This window comes from Electrophorus electricus, chromosome 24, assembly GCF_041902795.1.
Source record: "Electrophorus electricus isolate QZ-2024a chromosome 24, ASM4190279v1, whole genome shotgun sequence".
NCBI classification, from domain to species: Eukaryota; Metazoa; Chordata; class Actinopteri; order Gymnotiformes; family Gymnotidae; genus Electrophorus; species Electrophorus electricus.
The window spans coordinates 6,920,116-6,944,328 of record NC_137520.1 but is presented as its reverse complement, the minus strand read 5'-3'; the positions used below and the strand labels follow the sequence as shown (position 1 = coordinate 6,944,328).

General features: G+C 46.3%; 2 protein-coding genes across 15 annotated transcripts in view; both read right to left on the bottom strand.

The window, feature by feature from the left end:
- tns2a (tensin 2a) overlaps positions 1–2,721 on the bottom strand; it is a 37,851-nt gene extending 35,130 nt beyond the window's left edge. For 7 of the 10 annotated variants that reach the window (XM_027017936.3, XM_027017935.3, XM_081706795.1 and 4 more), the window contains exon 1: positions 2,514–2,721. In XM_027017936.3, coding sequence (XP_026873737.2) covers positions 2,514–2,627 — 114 coding nt within the window. In that variant the 5' untranslated portion in view covers positions 2,628–2,721. The remainder of the gene's footprint in view (positions 1–2,513) is intronic. The other 3 variants (XM_027017937.3, XM_027017934.3, XM_081706802.1) reach the window with 3 other exon arrangements.
- A 6,005-nt stretch (positions 2,722–8,726) lies between these two features.
- On the bottom strand, positions 8,727–23,434 carry eif4ba (eukaryotic translation initiation factor 4Ba). 5 transcript variants are annotated; one of them, XM_027017912.3, is made up of 15 exons: positions 23,299–23,434; positions 20,990–21,130; positions 20,561–20,766; positions 18,968–19,084; positions 18,553–18,607; positions 18,148–18,288; positions 17,455–17,577; positions 17,144–17,311; positions 16,751–16,991; positions 13,969–14,057; positions 13,472–13,715; positions 12,743–12,786; positions 12,219–12,348; positions 11,262–11,334; positions 8,727–8,889 (listed from the first exon to the last, which is right to left on the bottom strand). In XM_027017912.3, exons 1-15 carry the CDS (start codon positions 23,309–23,311, stop codon positions 8,812–8,814), a joined length of 1,863 nt encoding a protein of 620 aa, XP_026873713.1. In that variant the 5' UTR covers positions 23,312–23,434; the 3' UTR covers positions 8,727–8,811. The 5 variants fall into 5 exon arrangements, with proteins under 5 accessions (XP_026873713.1, XP_026873712.1, XP_026873714.1 ...); XM_027017911.3 differs by having other exon boundaries at positions 20,561–20,769; positions 23,299–23,433; XM_027017913.3 differs by lacking the exon at positions 11,262–11,334 and having other exon boundaries at positions 20,561–20,769; positions 23,299–23,433.
- Positions 23,435–24,213: the final 779 nt, after the last annotated feature.

Sequence of the window (24,213 nt, the reverse complement as noted above, 5' to 3'; positions counted from 1 at the left end):
ATATCTGTTTTCGTGACCTGGGCAGGCTCAGAGCTGCAGCTACACTGGGAAACTAAAACACAGGATGAGTGGTTTTCCTCTTTCTCGCCATCTAACGTTCTGCGTCAGATCCTCTCTCTCGCTCCCTCTCTCGTCACACCATCTGTTGACAGAACAGAGGGCCTACAAAACAGGATCATATTTTTGCTAGGGCACGTGTGTGGGCACAGTTACAAACGGTCTCTCGGTCACCTTGGGAACTACACTCACCGCCCAGTTTGGTCGAAGAACCAACCTTCCACACTCACTCACTGTCCACTTTAATAGATACACTTATCTTATAGTTGCACTTCATAGGTGTACAGTTACAAGCTGTCGGCATAGCTAATTGCTCAGTTGTCCATTACCCCATTCATCATTGGTCAGTTTCTGACCACAGGACCACTGCTGCTTGGATATTAATCAGGTGGCCAACCTATCGCAACGCAGCAATATGACTGGCAGTCAGGGGCGTGCTAGTGGGCATCGTGCTTGTATGTGTGTATCAGGCACAACAGTGTTGTTGGAGATTTCAAATGTCAGTGTCACTTCTGGGCTGAGAGAGGTCCACCACCCAAAAAATACTCAGCCAACAGCAGCCCTGTGGTCAGAAACTGAGCACTGAAGAAGAGCCGGAAGACCGAGAGCACAAACTCTGCACGGCAACAGAAGTCCCCTAGCAATTCACCTGCAAGAGTGTTTCTAATGCATAAATGATTCTAATAAACTGTGTGGTGAGCATACATCTTCTATGTATCACACATGGTGGCATAAGTGTGTTCCAGTTCTATGGGAATAACTGGCCGTTTTTGTGTGTGGATCTGACCAGGCATTTCCCTGCGCGGTGTTTATGGCGTATGCCAGTGGATGCTGGATGCCATAAACTACTACTTGTTCTAGGTTTGTCATTCCAGGGATATTCTAGGAATATAGCATAAACCACACAAACAAAAGTTAGACACATCACTGTTCTCACGGTGCTTACAAAGCTGGGCGTGAGCACCCCTCGCAAACACCTGAGACGCACCATTACGCTTCTTTTTTTTTTTTTGCCATCAAGAGTCTGAAAAACGGCCACCTTATTCCCGCGTGCTGGTGGTCAGGCGAGATCGTCCCGACCACAACCGCGGCCTAACATTGCCGCACCAATCCTCTACCCTAGTGTCACTCTGGCAGGGCAGAAGGTGATCGTGGGAACCAAAGGCGGCCTCGCCGTCAACCTGGAAGACAATAAAACTTTGACCCCCGACCTACATCCTGCCTGCCGCAGGGTGGAGACGGGAATGATGAGTGACCGTTCAGTGACTATGGCAGCTCAGTGAGTGTCCAGACGCACTGACAGCCTCGCCGGACAACATTCACTCCGGACAAGAACCCTGTCTTATGTTATACCTCACAAAACGCATCGTGCAAACACAGGAACTAAATAAGTAGTGCGTGGTTATGTGAATAGGATAAATAAATTGTATGGGTCGTTCAAATGTGCTTGAACATACTGGATGCACTTTGTCAAGTGTGCATAACTGTCATACTGCTTCCTTATGGTTCCTTAATACATTTGATACAAATCATGTTACTTGTGACATGATCAAATACTGTTTTTTAAGTACCACAGACTTGCACTGTTCCCACTGTATAAAAAACATACCAATATTAAAACGAAAAACTTCTGCAAAAACAAATGATAGCAATTGGGTGATTATAGCAATGAGAAGAAAAACTCAAAATAAACCGCATGCTTTTGCAAACCTTGCTATTAAAGTATCGGCAGGGGAATTGCCAGACAAGCCCAAGCTGGGAATGAAGATTGGATGTGAACTTTTTACTAGAAGTACTCACCTATGTGTCTGAGCAGAGACAACAGTTTACGAATAGCATTGATCACTTGAAATGAGTATGATGGACTACATTCAGTGTTGCATCGAGAGGAGGGGACATTGTGTCTCTTTTTCTCAAACACACACACACACAAACTTTTGATTCCCAGGCCAGCATCAGAGACAGAAGGTCCACTTCAAGTCAGTGACATCATAAAGAGAGCTCAACATTCCCACACTGCACATGATGTGAGCAAGCCCTAGAGACCAGACCAGTGCACATTCTCTCTCTCTCTCTCACACACACACACACACACACAGAGATTCATTCCTACTCCGCTCATGGAGAACAAATCAACATCATTACTCAACACGGCCTTGCATATAAACAGTTCTAAAAATATGAGTTCCAAAGGGGTAAAAGTTAACCTGCAGCCAGAGGAACATAACAAAAACCTCAAAATGAACAACAAGAGGAATTTTAAGAGCCAAATTACAATCTGGACATCTAGACAAAAAAAACCAAAACAAAAAAACCCCCAAACATCTCCACAGACGGCAACACTCACTCTGTCACAACAAAAACCCCTCAACGTCCTGCTCAACAACACTCCATCCTCACTGTTCCTGAGCTGCTGCTCTGCAAAGCCACACTCTGTAGGTACTTGAGGAACTCACCTTGGTGAGCCTCATGTTGCCCCTGCTGTCTGTCCGCTCTCTCTTCCCAGTGCCCGTCACCGGCTCTGGCTCCGGCTCAGCCCCACAGCAGTCTGTACCCAGGGCGCAACCCATATAGAGCCGTGGACCCGACCGGTCCCACACTCTTGGTCCTGCCTCGCCTCTGGCCCGCTCTCGTGCTCTTTCGCGTGTTTTGCCAAGCACACTGGCGCAGCTGTTTTTGTCCGCCGAATCGAGGCCCTTCCCCTTCTGCTGGCTCTCGTTCAGGCAAGCGCACATGTGCGCACACACACACACACACACACACCCTCACACACCAGCTCATGCTCACGCCCACATTTGCCCCAGAGACACACTAGGATTATGAAAAGTAAGCCTCTATCAACACTCGAAACCACGAACACACAGTAACGCACACACACTCCGAGTCGAAGCCTGGGGAATATTTATTGTGCCCCCCCCCCCACCACCGTTCCTCCACACACACACACACACACACACAACCATTGTGTTCACATTCACACACATGCATGCTGGTAGTGAGGTTCTTCCTTTCCCCTGAACACGCTGTCTTGTACACGTGCTAAAAGGTCCGTGCAACCGTGCTCCCCGTCTCAGCGCCACACGCGGGTCATCAGTGCCCGCCCGTCTGCCTTTCCCCAGCTGCCGCGTCCCTGTGCCTCCGCTCACCCTCCACCCAGCCAGCGGGGCCCCCAAAGCCGGACCCCCTCCTCTCTCCCTTTACCGACCCCTCCTGCGGTGCCTCTCCGCTGTCTCTCACAGGTCGTCCCGCAGCCTGCGCAGGGGCGGACTTGGCCGCGGGAAGATGCACAGGAGGCGGCAGATCCGGAGAACAGGGAAGACCGAGCTCGGGCGGGGGACGAGTGCTGCTTTCTCCCGTCGCTCTGTCAGCCAGGCTGCGTAACCACGACAACAGGAGCGAGAGCAGCCCTGCACTGGTCAGCCACCGCTCAGCTTCCCCCTCCTTGGCCTCCTTGACTGGAGCACGGCAGGGGCATTGCACACCCTGCTGAGAGACTATTTCACTTTTTTTTTTTTCTCCCCACTTGTTTTTCGGCTGCTAGTTTTGGGGGGTGTTGGGGGATGGTGAGGCAATCCAGACTTGTGGGGCCTTTAAACCGTACCCCTTTTAAGGCAAATTCCACTCGTGCCTCTAAAAGCCCCCTCTCCCTCACACTCTCCCCCATTTCCTGTCCTCCCCCCCTCGCGCGCTCTCTCTTGACTCAGAGATCTGACTGGCAGAACTACTGGTCTGTGTTCCCAGGTACACAGAAACACAGTACCCCTTTAAAAACATTTACGCCGCCTGCCATTGCCTGGCTGGCGCGATAGCCATCGCTGAAGTTTCCATATGGAATGTTTGTGGAAACAAAGTGCTAATCTGTAAATTATGTACACACAAAATACGACATCTTAAATCCAATCAAATGATTTCATTCTGTCAAGCGTCACTTCCAAAACTCAAAAATGTGAGCTGGCGCTAACGACCACAGCCCACGCTTCTAGCTCTGTTTAACTTCTGGTAATTAACTTGGCCACATAGATTACTTCAATAAGAAAAAATTTTGTTTTATATTTTAGGAAGCAAACAGCAAAACATCTTATGACAAATATTTTTAGATAAGAGAATTAATTAAGGAAATGATGCTGTTCACAAACACAAAGCAGCATTATGGACGCACAATCCAGTGATCGCCGCTTCCCAGGTTTGTTCAGCTGTTAGGGTTCAGTGCCAATTCTCAACACCCTAACGTTACCTCTGTGAAGCAAACCACCCCACCACGTGTTGGTGTAACGAAACAAGTCAAAGTCTTTCAGCACCTGCAGTGAAGGTGGTCTACAGACAAACTCATCCAGCTGCCAACAGCGGAGCTCTTTCTGGCAAGGCTACGGACGTCCCTTGGTAGCCACCATATCTCACTATCTGGCAGGGGAGACTTTTAAAGGGAATAAGGCAGCAGGAGGATAAGGGAAAACATTTAGACCGAAGAGTATGGGACGATAACTGACTTGTGTATGCACAGATGGAGGGGGGAGTCGCCAGAATCCGGCGGGCTTTCTCGGCCTTCCGTCCGGTAGCAGCCCTCCAGGACAGAGAAAGAAAGTATGACCAGGAACAGCCCAAATATGGAGAGATACACAGACAGAAGGCAGAGGAGTAGACAGTTGGGACTCACCACCCTTTTTTTTTTTTTTTTTTTTGCTTTGTTTTGAATAAACACTCGTTTATTTAAAACCAGGCCGAGCGCTCGGGAAATGACACCTTAAGCTGTTCAAGGAAAACAAACATACGGATCATGTAAAAACCTGCTGCGGCTGTTGCATGGCGGGTGTTTACACCTCCAGGTCTGCATTGACCTGAAACGAGGACGATGCTTTATCCATTATTTTTCAGAGGATAATATGCTTAACTGGTTTGATTGCTGGTGTTTTAAAAGTCCTTTTGCCAGCTGTAAATCTCAGTCATCTAAGGCCATCTGAGTCAGTTAGGTGAGTGGTATTGGGGAATATGCAGTCCTGGCTATTTGTATCTGTTGGTTTTGTACAGCAGTCAGCAAAGGAGGGGATCCATTAGGAAATGCTTCTGTGATGGGTAGCTTTCCATTGGGTTTGAAATGCCTGGGAAAGACTCCTTCCACCCCCGGTTTATAGCGATTCCTTGGCTGGTGGATGTGCCTGCTCGGCAGCAGCGTGCTGCACCTAGGTTTGGCCTACAAGGCCATAGCACAGCGTATTTATGGCTATGGCAAATTGAGGCCAACAACTTCACTTAGGCGTAGTGTCAGTTAAGGAATACTTCAAATAAAACCATTTATGCAGCACGTTAATGCAGAAATGTCTGTCATAAAATGTAGTACATTAGCACCAAGTGCAGATCCTGAAGCCACAGCAGATGGCTACATGGCACCACCCACGGGGGAGAGAACGAGAGAGACTACGGCGTGGAGGCCACAGTTTATGCTAAACCATAATCTAAAAACCCCCACGGTGCCTAAACGAGGCCTTTTCTACATTTACCGCAGTCTCCACCTAACCCAGCGGTCAGTTAGCACATATTGTAATGCTATGGAATTGTCCAGGGTTTCAGGGTTTGGTTAGACCTGTATTTAGAATTCTAATCTTGAGCTTGCTGGCCAAGGACAAAAACAAAAAACAAGCAAACCCCAAAACACCCCAACAACACCATAAACAGGTTGTGCCCAGATCTGGGTGTGTGTCCCAAGTTTGAGAAACGGAAGGCAAAAAAACATGGCAGTATTTCACGTACAAGGACTGAAATGCTGCCAAATCCCAAGGAATATTGCACAATGAAAGGAGGGGAAAAAAAAGAAAAAAAAAAAAGAAAAAAAAATCTATGACGAAAAACATCCATTTAAAAGTAGTATATGATTGCTCAAAGAATGATATGAGCGCAGGAAAACGGCACTGTGTTCTCATCTGGCCCTCAGACCAGTGAAGGTATAACATGTCAGGGATATAAAGGAAGATGAGCCATGCACTAGTAGTCAGATCATTCGCTAACTGCTGCTATATGTCAGGGGCTCCAGCTCACCTGAATGATCCGTGTGTTCCTCCAGAGAACACACAGGCTGAAAACAGAGGCATACAGCCATATCGCACAAAAGGGAGTTTACTGAATAACTTTAAAAAACTTCTAGCGATATGCCCTTCAGTAATTTCACTGGGTTAATTTAGGGCATGAACAGTGTAATGTATCTGAGCAGGACTCATCTGTTTAGAGTCAACAGGCTGTGGTGAAAATGGGAAGATTTATTTATTTTTTTTAAAAACCACTAGCGTCCTCTACAATGGGAGATTGTGTGTGATGGTTTTGAAGGGAAACTTGGCAGATTGCTGGGCCAAAAATGCCTGGAAACCAGACTAGAGATCCAGGAAGGAAAGGAACAAACTCCAATCAATCGCCACCGTTGGTTCAAAACCAGAACACAAAAGTCCCGTTGTGCACTGACTCAAGGGTACATAATGCAGATGTGCGATGGGGCACTATTAATAGTGACTGAAATGACCAAATACAGTGGAGGAAATGGCAGGACAGAGGCAGGGATGCTACTAGCAACATCCTGTGTCAGGCGGACAGTTACCCATAGGGTAAGTTAACATAACATCTGACTGGGATCAAAATCAAAGGCTTGTTGGTGCCTAGATCAGTGTCCAAAGTAACCGCAAAAGGGGAAAAAAAAAAAAAAAAATTACATAAAAAGGTGGGGGTGAGGGGGACTGGTTAAGCGCACTTAGGCCAAGTTATCAGAATAGAACATAGTGGGAGGCAGCAGCACGAAGACGCTGAGAAAATGTCAGTGTCGCGTGGCGACGGGGAGCACTCACACAGATGTTCAGGCTGAGAACATTCGGTTCCTGTTCTCTGCGGCATGTCCAGCAGACCAGACTGCTTCCTGTCAAGGGCTGCTGTTCTAGGAGCAGCGATTAGGCTCCAGGGCCTGGCCTCTATTTACAAGACCTCAACAGCCTGGGGTTGAGGGCACATTCTTTGGCCTTGGCGCAGCAAAGGGTCAGAGGGCGAAGGGGAAGCAAAGGTGGAAGTTCTCAGCATGGAGATGAAGAAGGCGAACAGGGCTTTCAATCAAAGCACTAAGTAATTTGCTAACTTACCGCGGGTTTCAATGAACTTCAGGCAAATTGTGCCATTTTGGTAAAATTTGTCCTTAACAAGCACACAGTGGGCTTTTTACTGAAATCCAACATTCCCATTGCAAAGGACACAAATGTGCTTGCATTCATGGAAACTGGAGGTTCTGAAGAAGATCATGGAATATCCCTTAAGCTTTGCATCAAACTGATACGCTACAATCTTAAGTGTTTGCACATGGACACTGAGGCTCACAATGTCCTGCATTAACATGGACCCTGTTCCTTTCAAACACACTGACCAGCTGGACTCAGAACCGTACAGATGATCTTTGACCTCAAAGCCATACACCAAACAGTTCAAAAGATGGAGATCCTTAACAGGGCCTGGGTATGAACTTGTCACCCTGTCTTCTGCACCTCCTATTAAAAAACAAAAACAAAAAACCACCCAGAAAACCTCCTGACTTTGCAGGAGACGACGTTTTGCAGCTCTTCAATCTTTGTGTTGTTTAGTTGATAGGGAGCCTGTGTTTAGACAAGCTGCAAGCCTCTGATTGTTTGCTGAAATAGCTGTTGGCTTGTGAAAGTAGTCCAAACCAGACCTGAAAAGAGCAGATTGTGTGTCTAAATGAAGCCTTCTATTCATCTCAGTTATCCTGAGGATCCTGTAAAACACCTCATCATCTCTAGTTGTTATTCAGTTACATAATGTAACATGTAACTCCTTGGTTTTCTAGGATATTTTCAAACACGTGCAGAGATGCTCTATGAATTAATACCCTCTAGGCTGTATATACAGACTTTATAACTGTTATTAAAACCTTTATTCAGAACGCACACAAAGGGCACTGAGTGATTCAAAAAGCAATTTAGGTCACCAACGTCTGAATCAGCAGAATATACTGGGCAAAGGAACATCCCATTTGAATGTGAGGCTTTTGATACAAAACGTTTGTTCTGACGGCACATCAGGCCACAGAGGTAGCTCAATAAACTTGTCCGCAAGAATGAACGGATCAGCAAGATGAAACGTGCCAGGTGGACCAAAAAAAGAAAAAAAGTTGCCATGATGGAGTTTGCAAAAACTGATTTGCATGTGGTGGGAAATGTTTGCTTTCTGGCACCCAAGTAGTAGGAAGTCATCCCTGATACAAGCCTCATATGATAGTACGCTATGGTTTAAGACACGAAGTCAGCTAGGACCGCCACAAGGTTTTCTGACGCGGTCCTGTGAGTAAAGGAAAACAAGCAAAAACCCTTTGCAACTAGACACCCAACTTTGGTATGAAACCTACCTTGTGGCACTCTCCACTTTGTTAAGCTACAACTAGATATGCACGCGAGGTGCCACGTACGCGGAAGTGACCGCAACAACGCCATCAGATTGTCTCTCTTTTGAAGCCCACTTCTTTATTAGTCGTCATGATCATTTTATCCAACTTCCCACATGTCCGCTTATTTCAAAAATGAGTCCGATATTTTCCCCACACTCGCTTCCTTTCAGTCCTGGAAAAGGAAGCTCTTGGGCAAGGATGTCGCTTTAATGGAGTAGAGCTGGGACCTTCAGTGTTGCATGGGAAAGGGGGGTGGGGTGGGGTGGGGAAGCTGGAGAATTCATTCAGATTTCATTTTTGACCGTCTTCAGTGCAGTCCGTCCGTCTACCACTCAATCTCTTTCCTCAACGTCTTCTCCCTGGTCGCCATCCATTAGCAAGGCTGCGTATTTACTGGCCGAGCTGAATTTCTGTCAAGAGAGATGACAACAACTTGTAATGAAACTGCCAATGAAATAACAGCTAGCCAGATTTTTTTAAAAACCTTTTGAACAGAGGTACTTTGCTAAATTAAAACACCTGATTTTTAACGGTGAATAGGTCCTGTTTATTGCAAATGAATGGACTTTGCCAATACTGGCTTTTACGCTGCATTTTTTAATGACACTGACTTCTGCTGATTCTTATGGTCTGCACAGTGGCCTAAACTGTAAGTGACTTCAAAGAATACCGAGTGAGAGCACCAAAGCAAAAACAGGAGAGGCATTCCAATACTTCAACTGCATTTTCCATACTTTAAGTGCTTTATCAAACCAAATATGGCTTTGATGAGCACATTTTCCTTTAAAGATCCTTTAAACAATTTGGAAGGGTCTTTGGTCACCAGAATTTTTAAAGATTAAGAACGAATGACAAAATGACCAAAGCTTCTTTTTAACATTTGATGTAAACCATTTATGGTTAATTGATAAAGCTGCACATCTTAAAATTATGCCATATCTTTTCAGAATCTGCATCAGTTACCTACAGAAATGGCAGATATATGGTAGATATGATAAGTTGAATATATGTTGGATTCCATGAGAAACGGGCTTTCAGGGAAACAAGGTTACATAGTTAGCTTTAAAACAAAAATTGGATAAAATCTTTGTGATTTAACGATTCAAGAGAACGAAGGACAATACAAGGCGAGAGCTTGATGCTAGCAGAAACCATGTTTGTTTTCTTATGACCATTTTAACCCAGTCATGTCTTGTTTGTCTCTTTATTGAGTTCCCCACGATGGGTCTCTCCCCAAATTCAGAACACATGCCTACTTGAGCAACAGCTGCATAGGTCCTGAAAACACAACACACTAAATGTGATCGTGCATGCTTTTTACAGAAGACAGCTTTCTTCTCACTGAAGATGAAGCAATTTATGATAAATGTGTCCCTCCTGCGTTTAGACTTCCTCCATTTCCCCAACCATTTTACCAATGCTCATTTGGGTCACGGACAGTTTCCAGTCCTTGCAAGCATCACATCAGGGTACCGCTGGTTCAGTACTGCTAAGGGTATGTGCTTCGTTCAGGCACACGTGTTGTTCAGCTTCCTCTCAGCCAATATAAAAATCAGCCCAAAACAACACATATCCACGAAGGACAGAGGGTGACCTCTACTGTCCAGTATACCCTGCTGAAATGAACCACAACCCTCATAAAAAAAAAAAACAAAAAAAAAAACTAACTAACTAACAAACAAACAAAAACAAAGAAGAAGGATTTGGTAAATTTGGAATTAAGAAAGAAAAATATACTTTGGAGTTTATAAATGGTACTTATATTGTGGCCATTGTGCCTTATGAATTAAATTTAGTACCTTACTACCAGATGCATTTGGTATACTCCACTCTTTCCACTGATTCAAAGTGCTACAGGCCATTGGGGCAACAGCACACAGCCCCATAATGGGGGTTTGACAGGTCAGATTCTCAAAGGAACAATTCTTTACATTTTTCTCCTCTTACAGGAGTAAATCATGTCTGCCAATAACATTTTTTTTGACATCAAGACCCGTGAGGCGAAGCAAACTGCAAAATTCAAGAACTGAATATTCTGAGCATGAAAGAAAGAGTCATCAGTGCAGCAGTGAGTGGTGTTGTACACACACACACACACACACACACACACACACACACACACACACACACACACACACACACACACACACACACACACACACACACACACACACACACACACACACACACACACACACACACACACTAATTTTTCAGATTGGAACAGTTTGTAGTTTCTCTTAGACACCTGGTTACAGCGCTGAACCCTTATGGGACTTTCAGAATTACTGTAACTGGCAGGCTGTCTTTCTCCTCATGTCCTTTCCTTGCTTTAACAAACTTATCAAAACTCAAAATAACCAAATGAACATAATGTATGAATTTCTGATGTTTGGAAGGTGAAGCTATTCTGGGTTTGTTTGTTTTTTTTTTCTAGCCCATTTAGAATCTACTGCTAACCAGCCATTCTCGCTCATTATTTTCACAAGGACCCTGTTATGAATTTCCCAGAGTTAATACTGCATTCAGCTGTGAAATATTTATTCTTATAGAGTGCATTTAACAAGCCCTCAGATGACGACCTCTCCATGTGTCCTTTCCCAGGTGACTTCTTACACTAATCTGAACCAACTGGAGAAACGAGATCCATATTTCACCCAGGGGTTCTCCATTCTGGAATATTTGGATGAAGACAGGGGGACACCCAGGAGTAAAGACGGAAGCGCAGGGAATCTCCGGAAGGGGCTCTCCCCCCAGAGAAAGCCTTCACTCTGTCACTCACAGGACTGGGAGATTCCTCATATTTCTTTGGCTCTGGTGCTGGTCTGAGATCTCGCTCTCTTCTGACGTCCTTTCTACAAGCAACGTACAACAGAGTGAAACAGCACTGTGGGGGACAGTTTCTGCCACACACCTACCCCTGTAGTTGCACACTTAGTCCTCTAGCTAAAATTACATTAGAATAGAACACCTTACTCATGGTTTTTGAGTTCCTGAGGCCAGATGCAACTTGCCCAGAGAGGACCAAGGTTTCAAAGGAGACAAACAGTTCAGAAGTCTGTTTCTGCTTAAAGGCCACAAACAACCCAATGGCCTTTTTTAATTGCTGGTTTAGGAATATGATATAATGCAACTTCTGGGCTAAAATGGTATAGAATATTACAAGAGCATAAGCAGTGGCTTTTACAAGTTGAATAACGCACTGTAAGTAAAGGAGGAGCCCATTTCAAATTAAGCCCTAGAGGTCCCAGATTTGATTTTTTATTTTGCAGAAACAGGGTGTGGGGTATCTACATGAAGTCCACAGGGCATGATTTGGCAGTCATAATGAACTGCTCTTCAACATACTGCTAAACACAATGTTTTAAATTCATACTAGATTTTTTCAGCATTTTCAAATGGCAGATTAACCATAGAGCCTTTTTGTTAAAGACAACAATAACAAGGCAGGACTGTATGGAGCCATAACCGAAAAAAGAAACAGGACTTTACGAATCATGAGGTTTAAGGGCAGCTACAAGTGGACTTAGGACTCTAGAAGGCAAACCTGAACAGAGGCAAAATTCTTCTGGGTCACCCATCTCTCTCTAATGACTTGAGTAATAAATAAATCAAAAATATTCTGTGTCTCAACAAGGACCATTCTCAGGCTGGCATACCCCTACAGAGATGGGCAGAGCCAGAGGAATTCTACTCCCTTTCCTCTTTTGGCCACAAGGGGCGCCATAGAGAGGCTAACCTGTCTGTTTCCTTCCGCCGGTCTCGGCTGGAGGCGTCCCCACGGCCTCTCCCTGCTCCAGGACCCGAGGCCCCACCACGGCCCCGTGAGGGGCCCCTGTCCCGATGCACACCGTCTGCCTTGTTCTCATCTGCAAGGAGAGCCAGGCGTTCAGCAGAGGGGGGCTATAGATGACTACACAGCTACAGGGGTCAGCAGCAAGGGGGGAGGGGGGGTTACAGACAGCCAACCAACTATGGCGCTCGCTTAAAGGGCACAGAGTGGCCATTTTAATGTTGGCTCTTGTAGTAGCAAGAGAGACGTCCATCAGCAAAGGGGGACTCTTTGGAGCAGACAACGTTTTACAGCATATGGAGCTGTATCGGAGCATTCTTTTGCCTTTTCAGAAAGGATGTGGGAGAAGGTGTCTTTTTTTTTTTTTTTAAGTATATGAAAGCTTGACAAGGCTTTGAGATTGCGGTGGGCTGGATGCTCAATGTCGAACACCAATGTGCTCCATTGGCCTGCATGGCTGGGACGCTTACCTTTACCTTTCTGGGGAACTCTTTCATCGGCTGAGCTTGTAGAGCTGAAATCAGACAGGACTCGAGTCAGAGACATCCTGAGGCATTCTGAGACAGCCTCAGACATAAGGGGCCATCTCAATGAAATATTCCCAAGTGAATGCGGCAAAAAAAAAAAAGACGCACCCCCCCCACCCCACCCCACCCCCAATCAATTAACTTTTAGTATATAACATGAATTCTCTTATTGAATGTAAATTAAAATATTATTTTGTGAATTTTTAAAAGTTGTCAAAGAATAAATAATGGCTTGTTAAGAAATCCCCGTCATGTGTCTTTAAACCAAAATCATTATTTGAGCACATCTGCACATTATCCGCACATTATTTGCGCACATCCGCTTGACAGCTTACATACAGCAGGCAGAAACGAGGCAGAAACATGCATCATCGGGTCTTCTTGTGAGCTTCCGTTTTCTCATTAGCTGAATAGTGGCACCTCACAAACTTTTTCCTTCTCTCCCAAGTGACTTCAGTGCTTCAGGATGGCACTCTGAGCCAGAAACCCCATTCATGCAGTGCCGTATTCAGCAACAGCTACAGCAGAGCCCTGCCAGCTTGAATGAGTGCCTGGTCTCCTGGTGCTGCCCAACGCAGGGCAGAACGTTCTCCGAGTTCTTGAGCAGGGGGGGGGGGCTCTGCATTTGGGCAGGGGGCGAGTTGTCTGCACACCGGGTGTCTGCACACTCACCTTTTGGCCGGGGCAGCGCTGGTGGGGGAGACGGCAGGCTTGGCCTCGCTCTCGCTGGAGCCCCCACTCATGGCACTCCTCTTCACCCAGGCGTTCTCCTTGGGAGGCGGGGCCGGAACCACCTTCAGTGGGAGCCCTTCCTGCCTGGGAGAGGGGGCATGACTGCTCGGAGAGGGCGGCTCCTCGTCGCAGCCGCCAAACACCTCGTTGTCCAGCGAGCGCTCGCTCTCCCGGCGCCTGGAGCCTGGTGCGTGAGCGAAGCATGTCGTCAAAGCAAATTGCCCACCTCGCCCACTCCGGCTCCACTACGTTTACGGCACTTAGCTGACGCTTTTATTCAAAGCGACGTACAATTATGACCCGAGTACAACTTGAGCAATTGAGGGGTTTAAGGGTCTCACTCAGGGGCCCGACAGCGGCAACTTGGCAGTGGTGGGGCTTGAACTGGCAACCTTCTGATTGCAAGTCAGAAGATGGAGATCTCAGTACAAGCTTACCTCTGCTTGTAGTAGTTCCTGGTTGCGACGACTCACTTCCTGTGCGGGAGCGCTCTGTGGCCTGGTCCTCGCTTCGCCAGCTGGGATGCCTAAATGAGTAATCAAGGACAGCAGAAACAGAGCAACTCAACAGGGTTCCTCCATTTTTCAAAACATGACAAGCAGGCAGACATAGCTACACTAAGTATTAGTAACTTAACTAGAGTAGGGGATTTGTGAAAAGACATGTATGCAAGGGCTGGGGTGACTCATGGTCATAACAGTCGGCACTGATTACAAAAACACGTCGATTTGCATAACGTGTTGGCATATTGCTATGAAGCAAGATGGTTGCCCGTTACACAGTACAACTGCAATGCACAAACACTTGAATCAACCTGGAGCGCTTTGGAAGGAAGGCAGCAAGACATCACCCCACGTCATGTTTACGTTTAGTTGCCACCCAAGCATTAGGATTATCAAAGTGAGGAATGTTTGTTAGTGGCAGTCATTTAAAATCGATTTTCTAATTGGTTCTTCATCGTCGCCGCGTTAAAAGTCATTTCTGCACTGCTGCCATTAGGATAAGGCCACATTAGCCCCCGTGTCATCTAACATTGTGTTTGTCACTTTATTTTCTGTTTACTCCATCAAGCATGTCACAGTATTTTCTCTGCCACAGTGTTGTATTGTGACTGATGTCAGGGTCATTTTCTTTGCCCCACACCAAAAATACAATACCAGCGATCATCTTAACAGCATATTACTCCAATGATGGAATAAACCCATGTCAACCATTTTAAGTTTTAAGTACTTAAGAAAATGACTGATTCTCCAAGGGAGCGGTTTCCTGTGTCATACAGGGATTAAATGAATCTGTAATGAATAATCATATCACAGAAGTGATGTGGAAATGTAAAAATATGTAATAGGCCATCATTGTGTGTTTTGCGAGCCTCTAGGCAAAGCAGTGTGGGGGACTTTTCCCACAAAAGGAACCCAAATCCACATACATCCCAGACAGCTATTGAGCTTTCTGACAGCATCTCACAGCGGAGGCCCCTTGCTATTGTGGAGCGTCAAGGCTTCCACGAGATGATCGGTGCATTTCACACAGGGCATACACTTCGCCCCCAGGCACCACTTTATGGATTTCATGGAGAAAAAAAAAAAAAACGAGGATACTCGAGTGAAAGGCGAATTTAAAACTGTTGCATACAAAATAAATAAATAAAAAGACCACACTTACTACAGATGCTTGGACTGGTACTGCGACAGAGGCATACTTAGGAGTCAAACACAAAACACCCTTCGAGTATGCTCCTTGTCAACTCTTTGCAGAGAGCCGCAGCACAGGAGACGACGGGAGAACAAGACCACATTCAGAGAACGTGGTCAAAACGTGCACGTCATTGCTGCTGCCCCTGACCCTAGGCTCTGCAAGCTGAAGTTTGTGTCATGAGACGATATCCTGAAGGTGCAAGTCAGAGTTGTGACACTTGCACTTCAAGCCAAAAGAAGTGAGAAGGATCAGCTTCAAAAGGCAAGTGTGGAGCAGGAGGTCTTGGCCAGGGCCCAGCCGCGGGTCTCAAAGAGGAGACCAACAACTGTACTGGACACGTTGCTGGGCTCAGAGCCGGAGGAGCACAACAGGCCATAAGACGACAGTGTTGATTATGAAACAATGAGAAATGGGGTACTCGTGTATTTTGGTGAAGATCGTATTGAACAGGGAATGTATTGCAAAGGTCCCCTCCAATGGTGGAAGGTCCCCAGCCGTGGATGTTTTGGCCAATTCACTGCCCTCTGTCCCTGCAACATCAACGCCTTCTGAACGCCTGTTTTCAGTCACTGAGAACATCGTGACCAAAAGAGATCAAGGCTGACCTTAGAGCATGTAGACATGCTGACATTCCTCCACTGTAAAGCCTAATTATATTCTTACGGTCTTCCCAACTAAGGACACACGAGAGACCCATGGCCAAAGACAGGAAGAGGGGGGACGGAAGGAAGGAGATTGAGTATGCGCCTAGATGTGTTATCGCTGCTGAGATTTGATTGCACTAGTTTCAGTTACTCTGCTAGAAAAAGTTAACTGTTGCCTGACGAATAAAAAACTGCATAAAATATAAATAGAAAAAAAAAAGTCATTTATTAAGGGTAAATTGTTATATGTTATTGAGTAACTAGTCATTAGATTAACTAACTAATCAGAAAAAAACTGTTTACTCGATAACAAAAGAATTGTTAGGTGGAGCCCTAATGTGTACTGCATACGTGGTCTTAGTTAACTGTGAAATGTCAGGACCCAAGTGACTAGCTAGGAGTACACTTCTTAATGCAGCCTTCAATAATACAACATTTCTTTTAAATGTAGAATTATAGTCTTTTTAAAGCCATATGGTTTCAGTTTGGAACACCTGCCATTTAAGCGGTTTGTGCATGCAGTGGACACCGACTACAAGCAAATAAACACCACGTGATCTGCAATCCACTGAATCCAAAATCGTTCACGTTTTAAGTGTTCAAACTTTGCCATTTAATAAAGGGAAAAAACGTAAAGAATTTCAGTTCATTTAGCCCGAACACTACAACTGCTCACAGGCCTGGTATTATGGTCAACCCCAACCCCCTGTGCTTGTGTACACTGCAGTCATCAACTGGACAGTCAAGCACATCATGTCCCCAGTCCAGTACTGGTCAATAGGCTAACCATAAATCGTGTGGAGGACAACCCACTCAATAGAGCACAGGAACAGTTTATAAATATACTTGGGTCAAGGTGAGCTGGTGAGTGTTGTACCTCTCTCTTGGCTTGCGTTCAGGCCCTCTGCCCTTCTCCTCATCCAGCTGTCTCTGTAGCCTCTCTTGCTCTCTCTTCAGCCTCTCCTCCACCTCCCTCTCCTTCGCGGCCGTGTCCACGGGCTTGGCCCCGCCAAAGATGGAGGCGCTGCGGCTGGACGGAGTGGTGGGGGAGCTGCCCGCCTCCTCGTCTTTGGGGACGCTGCGTGGCTTCAGGTTCAGCTTGGGCCTCTGAGGGGGGCCTGAGTATGAATGTGCGCACGCGCACACACACACACACACACACACACACACGTACGTAAGCCTCCAACACACCAAAAACTCCTAGGGGAATGTAAGAAAGCAACCCCCCTTTGTCTGAAGGGACGGGTTGAATTAGAACATGCCGGCTCACCTCGGTCCTCGCGCCTCTCCTCTCGTCTCTCGTATCTGTCATCCCGGTCTCCGTAGCGATCTCCGTAACGGTCACCGCTGCCCCGGTAGTCGTCCCGCCGGTCGTCATAGTCGCGGGGGAAGCCACTGCCGAACTGCCGCCGCCCCGTGCTGCGCGATTCGTAGCCAGCTGTAGAGCAAGGTTAGTGACACTCAGCAATTCAAACCCGACAGCTACACTACATGCCTACAAGCACAGAATGAATCAGTATTTTACAAGCTAGTGTTTAAATTTAGCATAAAATTTGCATAACATTATCAAAGCTGCGCCACCTCTGTCGTAGTCTCTGCGATCATCGTAGCGGTCCCGATATCTGTCTCTGCCGCTGTCGTAGCGATCGTTGTCCCGCCGTGGACCGTCGCGGTACCGGTCTGACTTGTAACGATCTCTGGACCCTAAATCATAGTGAGCACAAACACATTTTCTCTAACCTACATATTTTCTCTATCCTACTGTACCAGACAGAATGCAGTCTATGAGTCAATAACAAGGAACTTTCGTAAGTCACTCTTGGTGGGGTAACAGTGTTTTCAAGTCCAACTTCGAGTGGCCCTTCGTGTTCTTCGCATGCCCTGCTTCCTGTCGTGAACAGCCTGCCCAAGACCTCGACTCATGAGCACGGAGGCCTGCGCTTCTCTTAAAATGTTACACCCATACAGCCCCTGCAAGACTGGAAGGAGACTGAGCGCTCAGTAATTGTTCGTGGTCCTTTAATAGCATCACGGAACTTCTCTTCAGAAGGATTCTCTGGCTACAAGATTTAAGCCTCGCACCAAGGCCAACGTGAAAGTGTCGCCTTGCTTTTCTGAAACATCTGGGCCAAATGCCGCCCCATAACCAACGGCTGTGATCTACTAACGCGTGATCGGCAAGACGTTACAAGTTTAGGTTCTGCCACTGTTCACTCACTAACGAAGGCAGCACAGCAGTATTTATTGTTATCTGAAGGTTGAAATATTCCTCACGTTCTGCATACGAGTCATCTCGGCGCGGTCCTTCGTCCGTGTCGGTGCTCGGCCTCGCCCGCCAGTCCGAGTCGGTCTTGTCAGGTCCCAAGTCACCGCCACGGTTGCGGTCCCGCCCCATTGTGGACCGGTCATCCCTCTCTGGAAGGAGGGAGGGAGGATCAGTGAGGTGGGAGTTTAGTGGGGGAAACGTGGAGGGCCAACAGCAGGTCCGTTCGTGACCATTATTTAGGTTCAATTATAAATATTTCAAACAGGCCAAAAAACAACTTGTACTGCTCTCAACTAAAATTTGTGGTAACCTTGTATTTTATGGAGCAAAGATGGTGATTGGGGGGGAGAAATCTATTGAAATCATCCTGCAAAAGCATTTATGACTCATGTTGACACATATGCAATACATACCTTTCTCATTGGACTGATCTGCAATGTCCACACGGATCCTGCGATTCCCCAAGTTCTGTAGAAAAATGGGTTGTTAAAGAAGTGTGTGGGAAAGAGGAACATTGTGTCATTATCCAGGCATCCCATAAGCCCAAATGTTTAATACAAGACAGAGAGAAAACACCACCTAGTGGCCACAAATGACAAAGACAAAGGAAAATTGCCCAAGTGATATTAATAGCGTCTAGTCCCTAAGCCCAAAGGCAGTTAAGAAAACTCAAATTTTGTTACTTCTCTTATCTTCTATTCATTTAGGCCAGCTTGGTCTTTGGAATTAGCATCAGCGCTATTAAAAAACATTGTTAGTATTAGCATAACCCCTTAACAGAGCATATATAGTACAAGTCCATAAAAACGGCTAAATTAAAGTCCTCACCTCCTCGTTGAGACTGAGGGCCCGCAGAAGAGACTCCACATCGTCAAACTCTGCGTAGCCGAAGCCCTTCAGTCTCTCTGGGTTACTGGGCTCCCGCGGGAGACGAACCGCACTGATCTGCAAAAACACAGTGAGCGGCGGTAAAGAGCAGACCTTGTGAGATCACTGGGCATCGACGTCATCCCCAAAATGTATGTGACCGAGCTGTGCAATGTAACAGCTGTGGCTAAATATCATAATGTGCACTGTGTATAACAGTACACAACTGGAGCTCTTACTCAGGCCTAAGTTTCCAGTGTACATATAAATCGCAGTGATCTCGAGTGGTTCCTGTCCTTGTGGATATCCACTCTCCTTGAGGAGCCCAGACATTTTGGCTCTATACCAGCTCCCAGCTACACTCTAGCAAATATTCTGTGTTCCTGACTGCTTAGTTTGGACGGGTTGGCCCTAGGAAACACCGACGCTCATGGCATTATGGGTACCTACCTTATAGATTTGCCATGACCTGTAATCCACAGTGACACAAGTCAATCAAGAAAGAGACCAAAGGAAACTGACATCTGCACAGACTTCCACAGATACTATAGATGATTTCTAACTAGACCGATGGGATCAAAATAGATTACAGGACACTGGTGGCATGGCATATAGAGGTCCACTGCTGTACAGTAAGAAGGCAGGCGTTCTTGACGTGGTATTTATATCATCCATATGGACAGACTACCATGAACTTGACTGTGCCTAGAAGACTCATATAAAACAGCTCCCCTCAACTTCCTCAACGGATAGAGAACATTCCATTAACTGCACCTACTGAGTCCTAGGCTGTTGACATAATGCAAATCTGTTACATCTGCATACCAACTGTGGCCTAAACCTTCACCCAATTCTATACTATTTTCAACCCTTCCAAAAAAAAAAAAAAAAAAAAAAAAAAAAAAAAAAAAAGACATTCTGAGAGGTGAAGCACAGTAATAAATGAGGCCCATGGTCCAACACAAAAGAACATGTGGAAAACTGAAGCGAGTCCCTACTCTGGAACTCACGTTAAGAGCAACAGCTGTATGTGAATGACGAGGCTTACAGGCAAACCAGTCTAACCAGTCCACTGGGTTAGCTTTGGCACCTCTCCGAGAATCTAAACTGCCCAATTGCTTTCTCATAAGGAGCAAGAAAATATTAAATGTACTTTACAATCAGCAAAAAACACATGAAAAGAAACTAAGCCATAAATTCCTCTGTATAACACCAGACCGTTCCACGCAACCATCTGTGGTCGGTCTTCTAAGTACAGACGCGTGTTCCTTTTATGGCTGATATCCTGAGATCGGTTGCTCATGTTGGTTTCAAATGTGAAAACCACGGTTTTAAATGCCTCAGAACTAAAAAGCATGGACTCTTTCAAACCCAAATTGTTCCTATGCTGCCATTTCCCCACAGGTTAATCGATCAAAGCAGATAATCGTTGCAAAACACGGAAGGTTCCAATGAATGTATGACGGGCGCGGGCGGCTTGCTCACAGCTGGACAATGGCGTCCAAAATGGGGCAGAGGGAGGAAAAACAAACAAACAAAGACAAAACCACCTACACTGAGGCCCCGGAAGAAATCCTTAATGGAGTCCTCGGTAACATCATAGGGCAGGTTGCCTAGGAAGGCGGTGTAGGGGGGGTTGCGGGGCAGACGGGAGCGGTCGATGTTGGGCTCGCGGGCTGCGCGTGGCGCCGTTGGAAGGATGGAGCGGTCAATGGGGGGTGCGCGATACACGTCATCCTCCGTGTGCCAGGACGTGGTTACTGCTAGCAAGAGGCAAAGCAGACAGTTTGAAAGGGAGGCCTGTTCAATCTGCACATCACAAAGCCAGGACGTACACAGACTGATCCCACAACAGATAAAACAGTAAACATAGCAAATGAATTAATAGGCTGCCTAACAAAAACTGTCAAAAGAGATTGTCTGAGTATAAAATGAAGCCTGCTCGTAAGCCGTGTGCTGCCTATTTCCTGGTAAGTGTCTTACCATCTCCCTCCAGGTCATCTGTTTCGTCTGCCCAGCTGGTGGGCTTGGGGGGCGGGTAGCTGGAGGGAGCACTCCCACCACTGTCCTCTGCTAAGAAGTCAGTCAGGGTAAGGGTCTTTCCCTTCTTCTTGTTCTTCTTAGCTGTGGAGGCAAGGTAAAAGGTAACAATTACATAACGTAAGTATGCTCAGCTACCTGTGAATACCACGGAGCAGGGCATAACACTTGGCCCTCTCAGAGCAGTGAAACAGTGACAAAACACGTTACCTCCGCACAATTCATTCAAAGGGTCCAAATGATTCTGGACAGATTACACGGCTCGAAACAACACGGCTCTACAATTTTCCTTATGTCATTGTATGCATTTTGTTCACCGGGCCTCACAGAACAGGAGCTCAGCCCTTTCCACTCTCGTGATTTCCATGTCAGTGGTGCCCTGGAGCGCTGGCTCCCATCGTCACCACAGTCAGTCGTGGTAGATTCAAATGAACATGCTGGCACCAAGATGGTTGCCAAGATGCCAGGCCTCATGCAGTGGTGCAGCAGCTAAGGAAATGAATAGGCAGTCTAATCTACAGTGCTCTCTGAGTGAGTTTTAATGCTGATGACATATGAACTAGGCTCACACCTTTGACTATTACCAACAGAGGTATTTACCCAAGACACACACACACAAAACATGCAGTGGATCAAACATGCATGACAGGCAAAGAGCTGCAAGTGTAATCATCTGTGGGCTGCGCTTAAATAAAAAGAACTTTGGAACTTTTAATGCAAAAGGCTTTATGATTTTGTTAATATATGAAACTGATTTTATATCAGCACTGCTCTAACTGTAAGACAGAGGCCAAGCATGTACAGAAATTTGGAACCGCTTTCCTTATCTGTAACAGAAACGAACTGAAGACTAAATACATATCTGAGATGCATTAGATTTGACTGCAGGTCAAGCATCCCATGTGCCAACCAAAGGTGCAAGGTACTGATTGAGTCCTCTTTGCGACACGTGGAGCGTGGATGTTTTGCTCTGCAGCTGAAACGCTACTACACGTCTCCGAACTCTATAGTGCCAATCTGCCCGATCAGGACATTCCGTCCTGATTCCGTCATTGGAATCGGAGTGCTCTATAGCTAGACCTTAACAAAACCCGCAAACCTACATTTCTGTAAAGCGTCCTTGAGTTCGAGAAAGGCGCTATATAAATATAACTGATAATAATACTACAACAGCATCATAGATACGGGGTATAAGGCTGCATGCGATTACGTAGCCTACAAACAACCATAAAACGGTGACGCAGTAAATCTGCCGTCGCTTTTTTTTCTTAGCACTAATACGACCTCTTTTCACAACCGTTGTATGATGCACATCAAATTGTAGCGCAGGTCTCTGTACACCTATAGCCACATGCCTTCACATTCGCCCTCTGCGGTGGGTTTTACACTTGCCAAACGGCTGTGCGCACGCTCCACAACAACCGTGCACTCCGCATCGGTTTCCACACAACGCCTGCCCCGATGCGTTGCTTAGACGCCGACAGCCAACATACTTACTAACTCGATTTTTGTTTTTAGCCAACAAAGTCCGAGTAAACACAACAGATCACCCCCCCCCCCCCCCCCCCAGAAGTACACGTGGGTAGTTTGCTCCAGAACCTCTCCAAGGCAAACAGCCCCTCCCTCAGCTTCGCGCCTGCGCTCCAACAACTCAAGGCGACGAGTAAATGACTCTACCGTCGCCAATCGCTTTGCAAAAACTTACTCGCCTTGTAGACGACGCGTACGTACAACTGTTTTCTATCCTGTCATAACGCTTGTCCGAGACACCGCGTAAAAAAACCCACAAAACTGCTCGCGAGCTAGCTAACCTAGCTAGCAGAGACCGCCGAATAAACAAACTCTTACATGGCCCGTTTAATAAAACAATAGAGCCACGCGAAATGTGCAAGGGCATAACTTCAAGCTTCGCAACACTGTTCACCGTTATCGGCGCAACTTCGGAACATGAAAATGAACTAGCTAACGCCAGCTAGCCAGCCTCTGCCTGACGTAGCTAATACTAATGCTAACTGAGGTACTTTCAGTATCCGAGCTAGGCTGTGCATGCCAGTTTTCTACGCAGCGATCTTCCAACTCAGAATTACGGCTCTTCCTACTCCCTCGTTGCCGCTAAAATGTATTCGGCAGCAGTGGACCAATCTACGTTACACTTCGCTTCGCACTATTCACTCCAACTCGTCCCCCCAAAGCCACACTTTACGACCGTAATTTCACAAACCGGCCCGGGCACAACCCCTTGGAGCGCTCACCTGACGCCGCCATGATTAGAGAACGAGTGCGTGTCACGTCCCCGGATGGAGACGTCAGCCGCTCGTGGCCGCGCCCTCCGCACGCGCCGTACGTAGCGCAAGCCAGTTCAGCTCGCTCAGACTGGGCCTTCGCCGCCGGACGAGTCGAGTGGGTTTTACGCACTAACAATGTCTCTTATTGTGTTTGGCCTTCCAGGTCAAGGCGTGGACGTTATCTGCCTCTAGTTTGCTTGCTACAGACGTGAATTTTTGGTAGTCACCCCAAATTGTGAGAGAGTGTTAGCAACGTTAGCAGCTAGTTCAACAGTTAACGTTAACGCAGACGCACCATGAGCAACCACAGCCAAGGCCTTTCTATTAGCACCTGCAATAAGATTAGGCACTTATTGTTAATATTATCTGAAGTAGTTAAGGTTAATGTTTTCCACCTCATCAAATAAGGAATTTCCCAGATTTCTTTAGTCATAATTGTCAAATCGATATTTTTGAAACTCATGAACTAAACACTTGTTTTTCATCAAAGAGCATCTATATACATGCACGGACCACCAACTTTGTTAGAGACAGCTATCAACATTCACCGGCTGCTTTATTATGTACCTGTTAGGCATTACTGTTCAGACATTATTGTTCAGATTGTGACCGCTATCAGTCCCGATTGCGTATTTGGCTGCTGGACCCTTCTCAATATACTATTAAAACGTAATGTTAAGCTAGTACACGTTTATCAAACGCAGCGGTGTTGGTGGAGTTTTATCATCATGTGTCAGAGTCTCTGCTATCTTGAGAATATCCAGAAATATCCAGTTGAATACAGATTTATGGACAGGAGCTGGACAGTGGCTAATACGAACTATGCATGACGAGGTGGGACAGTTTCTAGGCATTACAACTGCGCATCTGTAATGAAAGCTG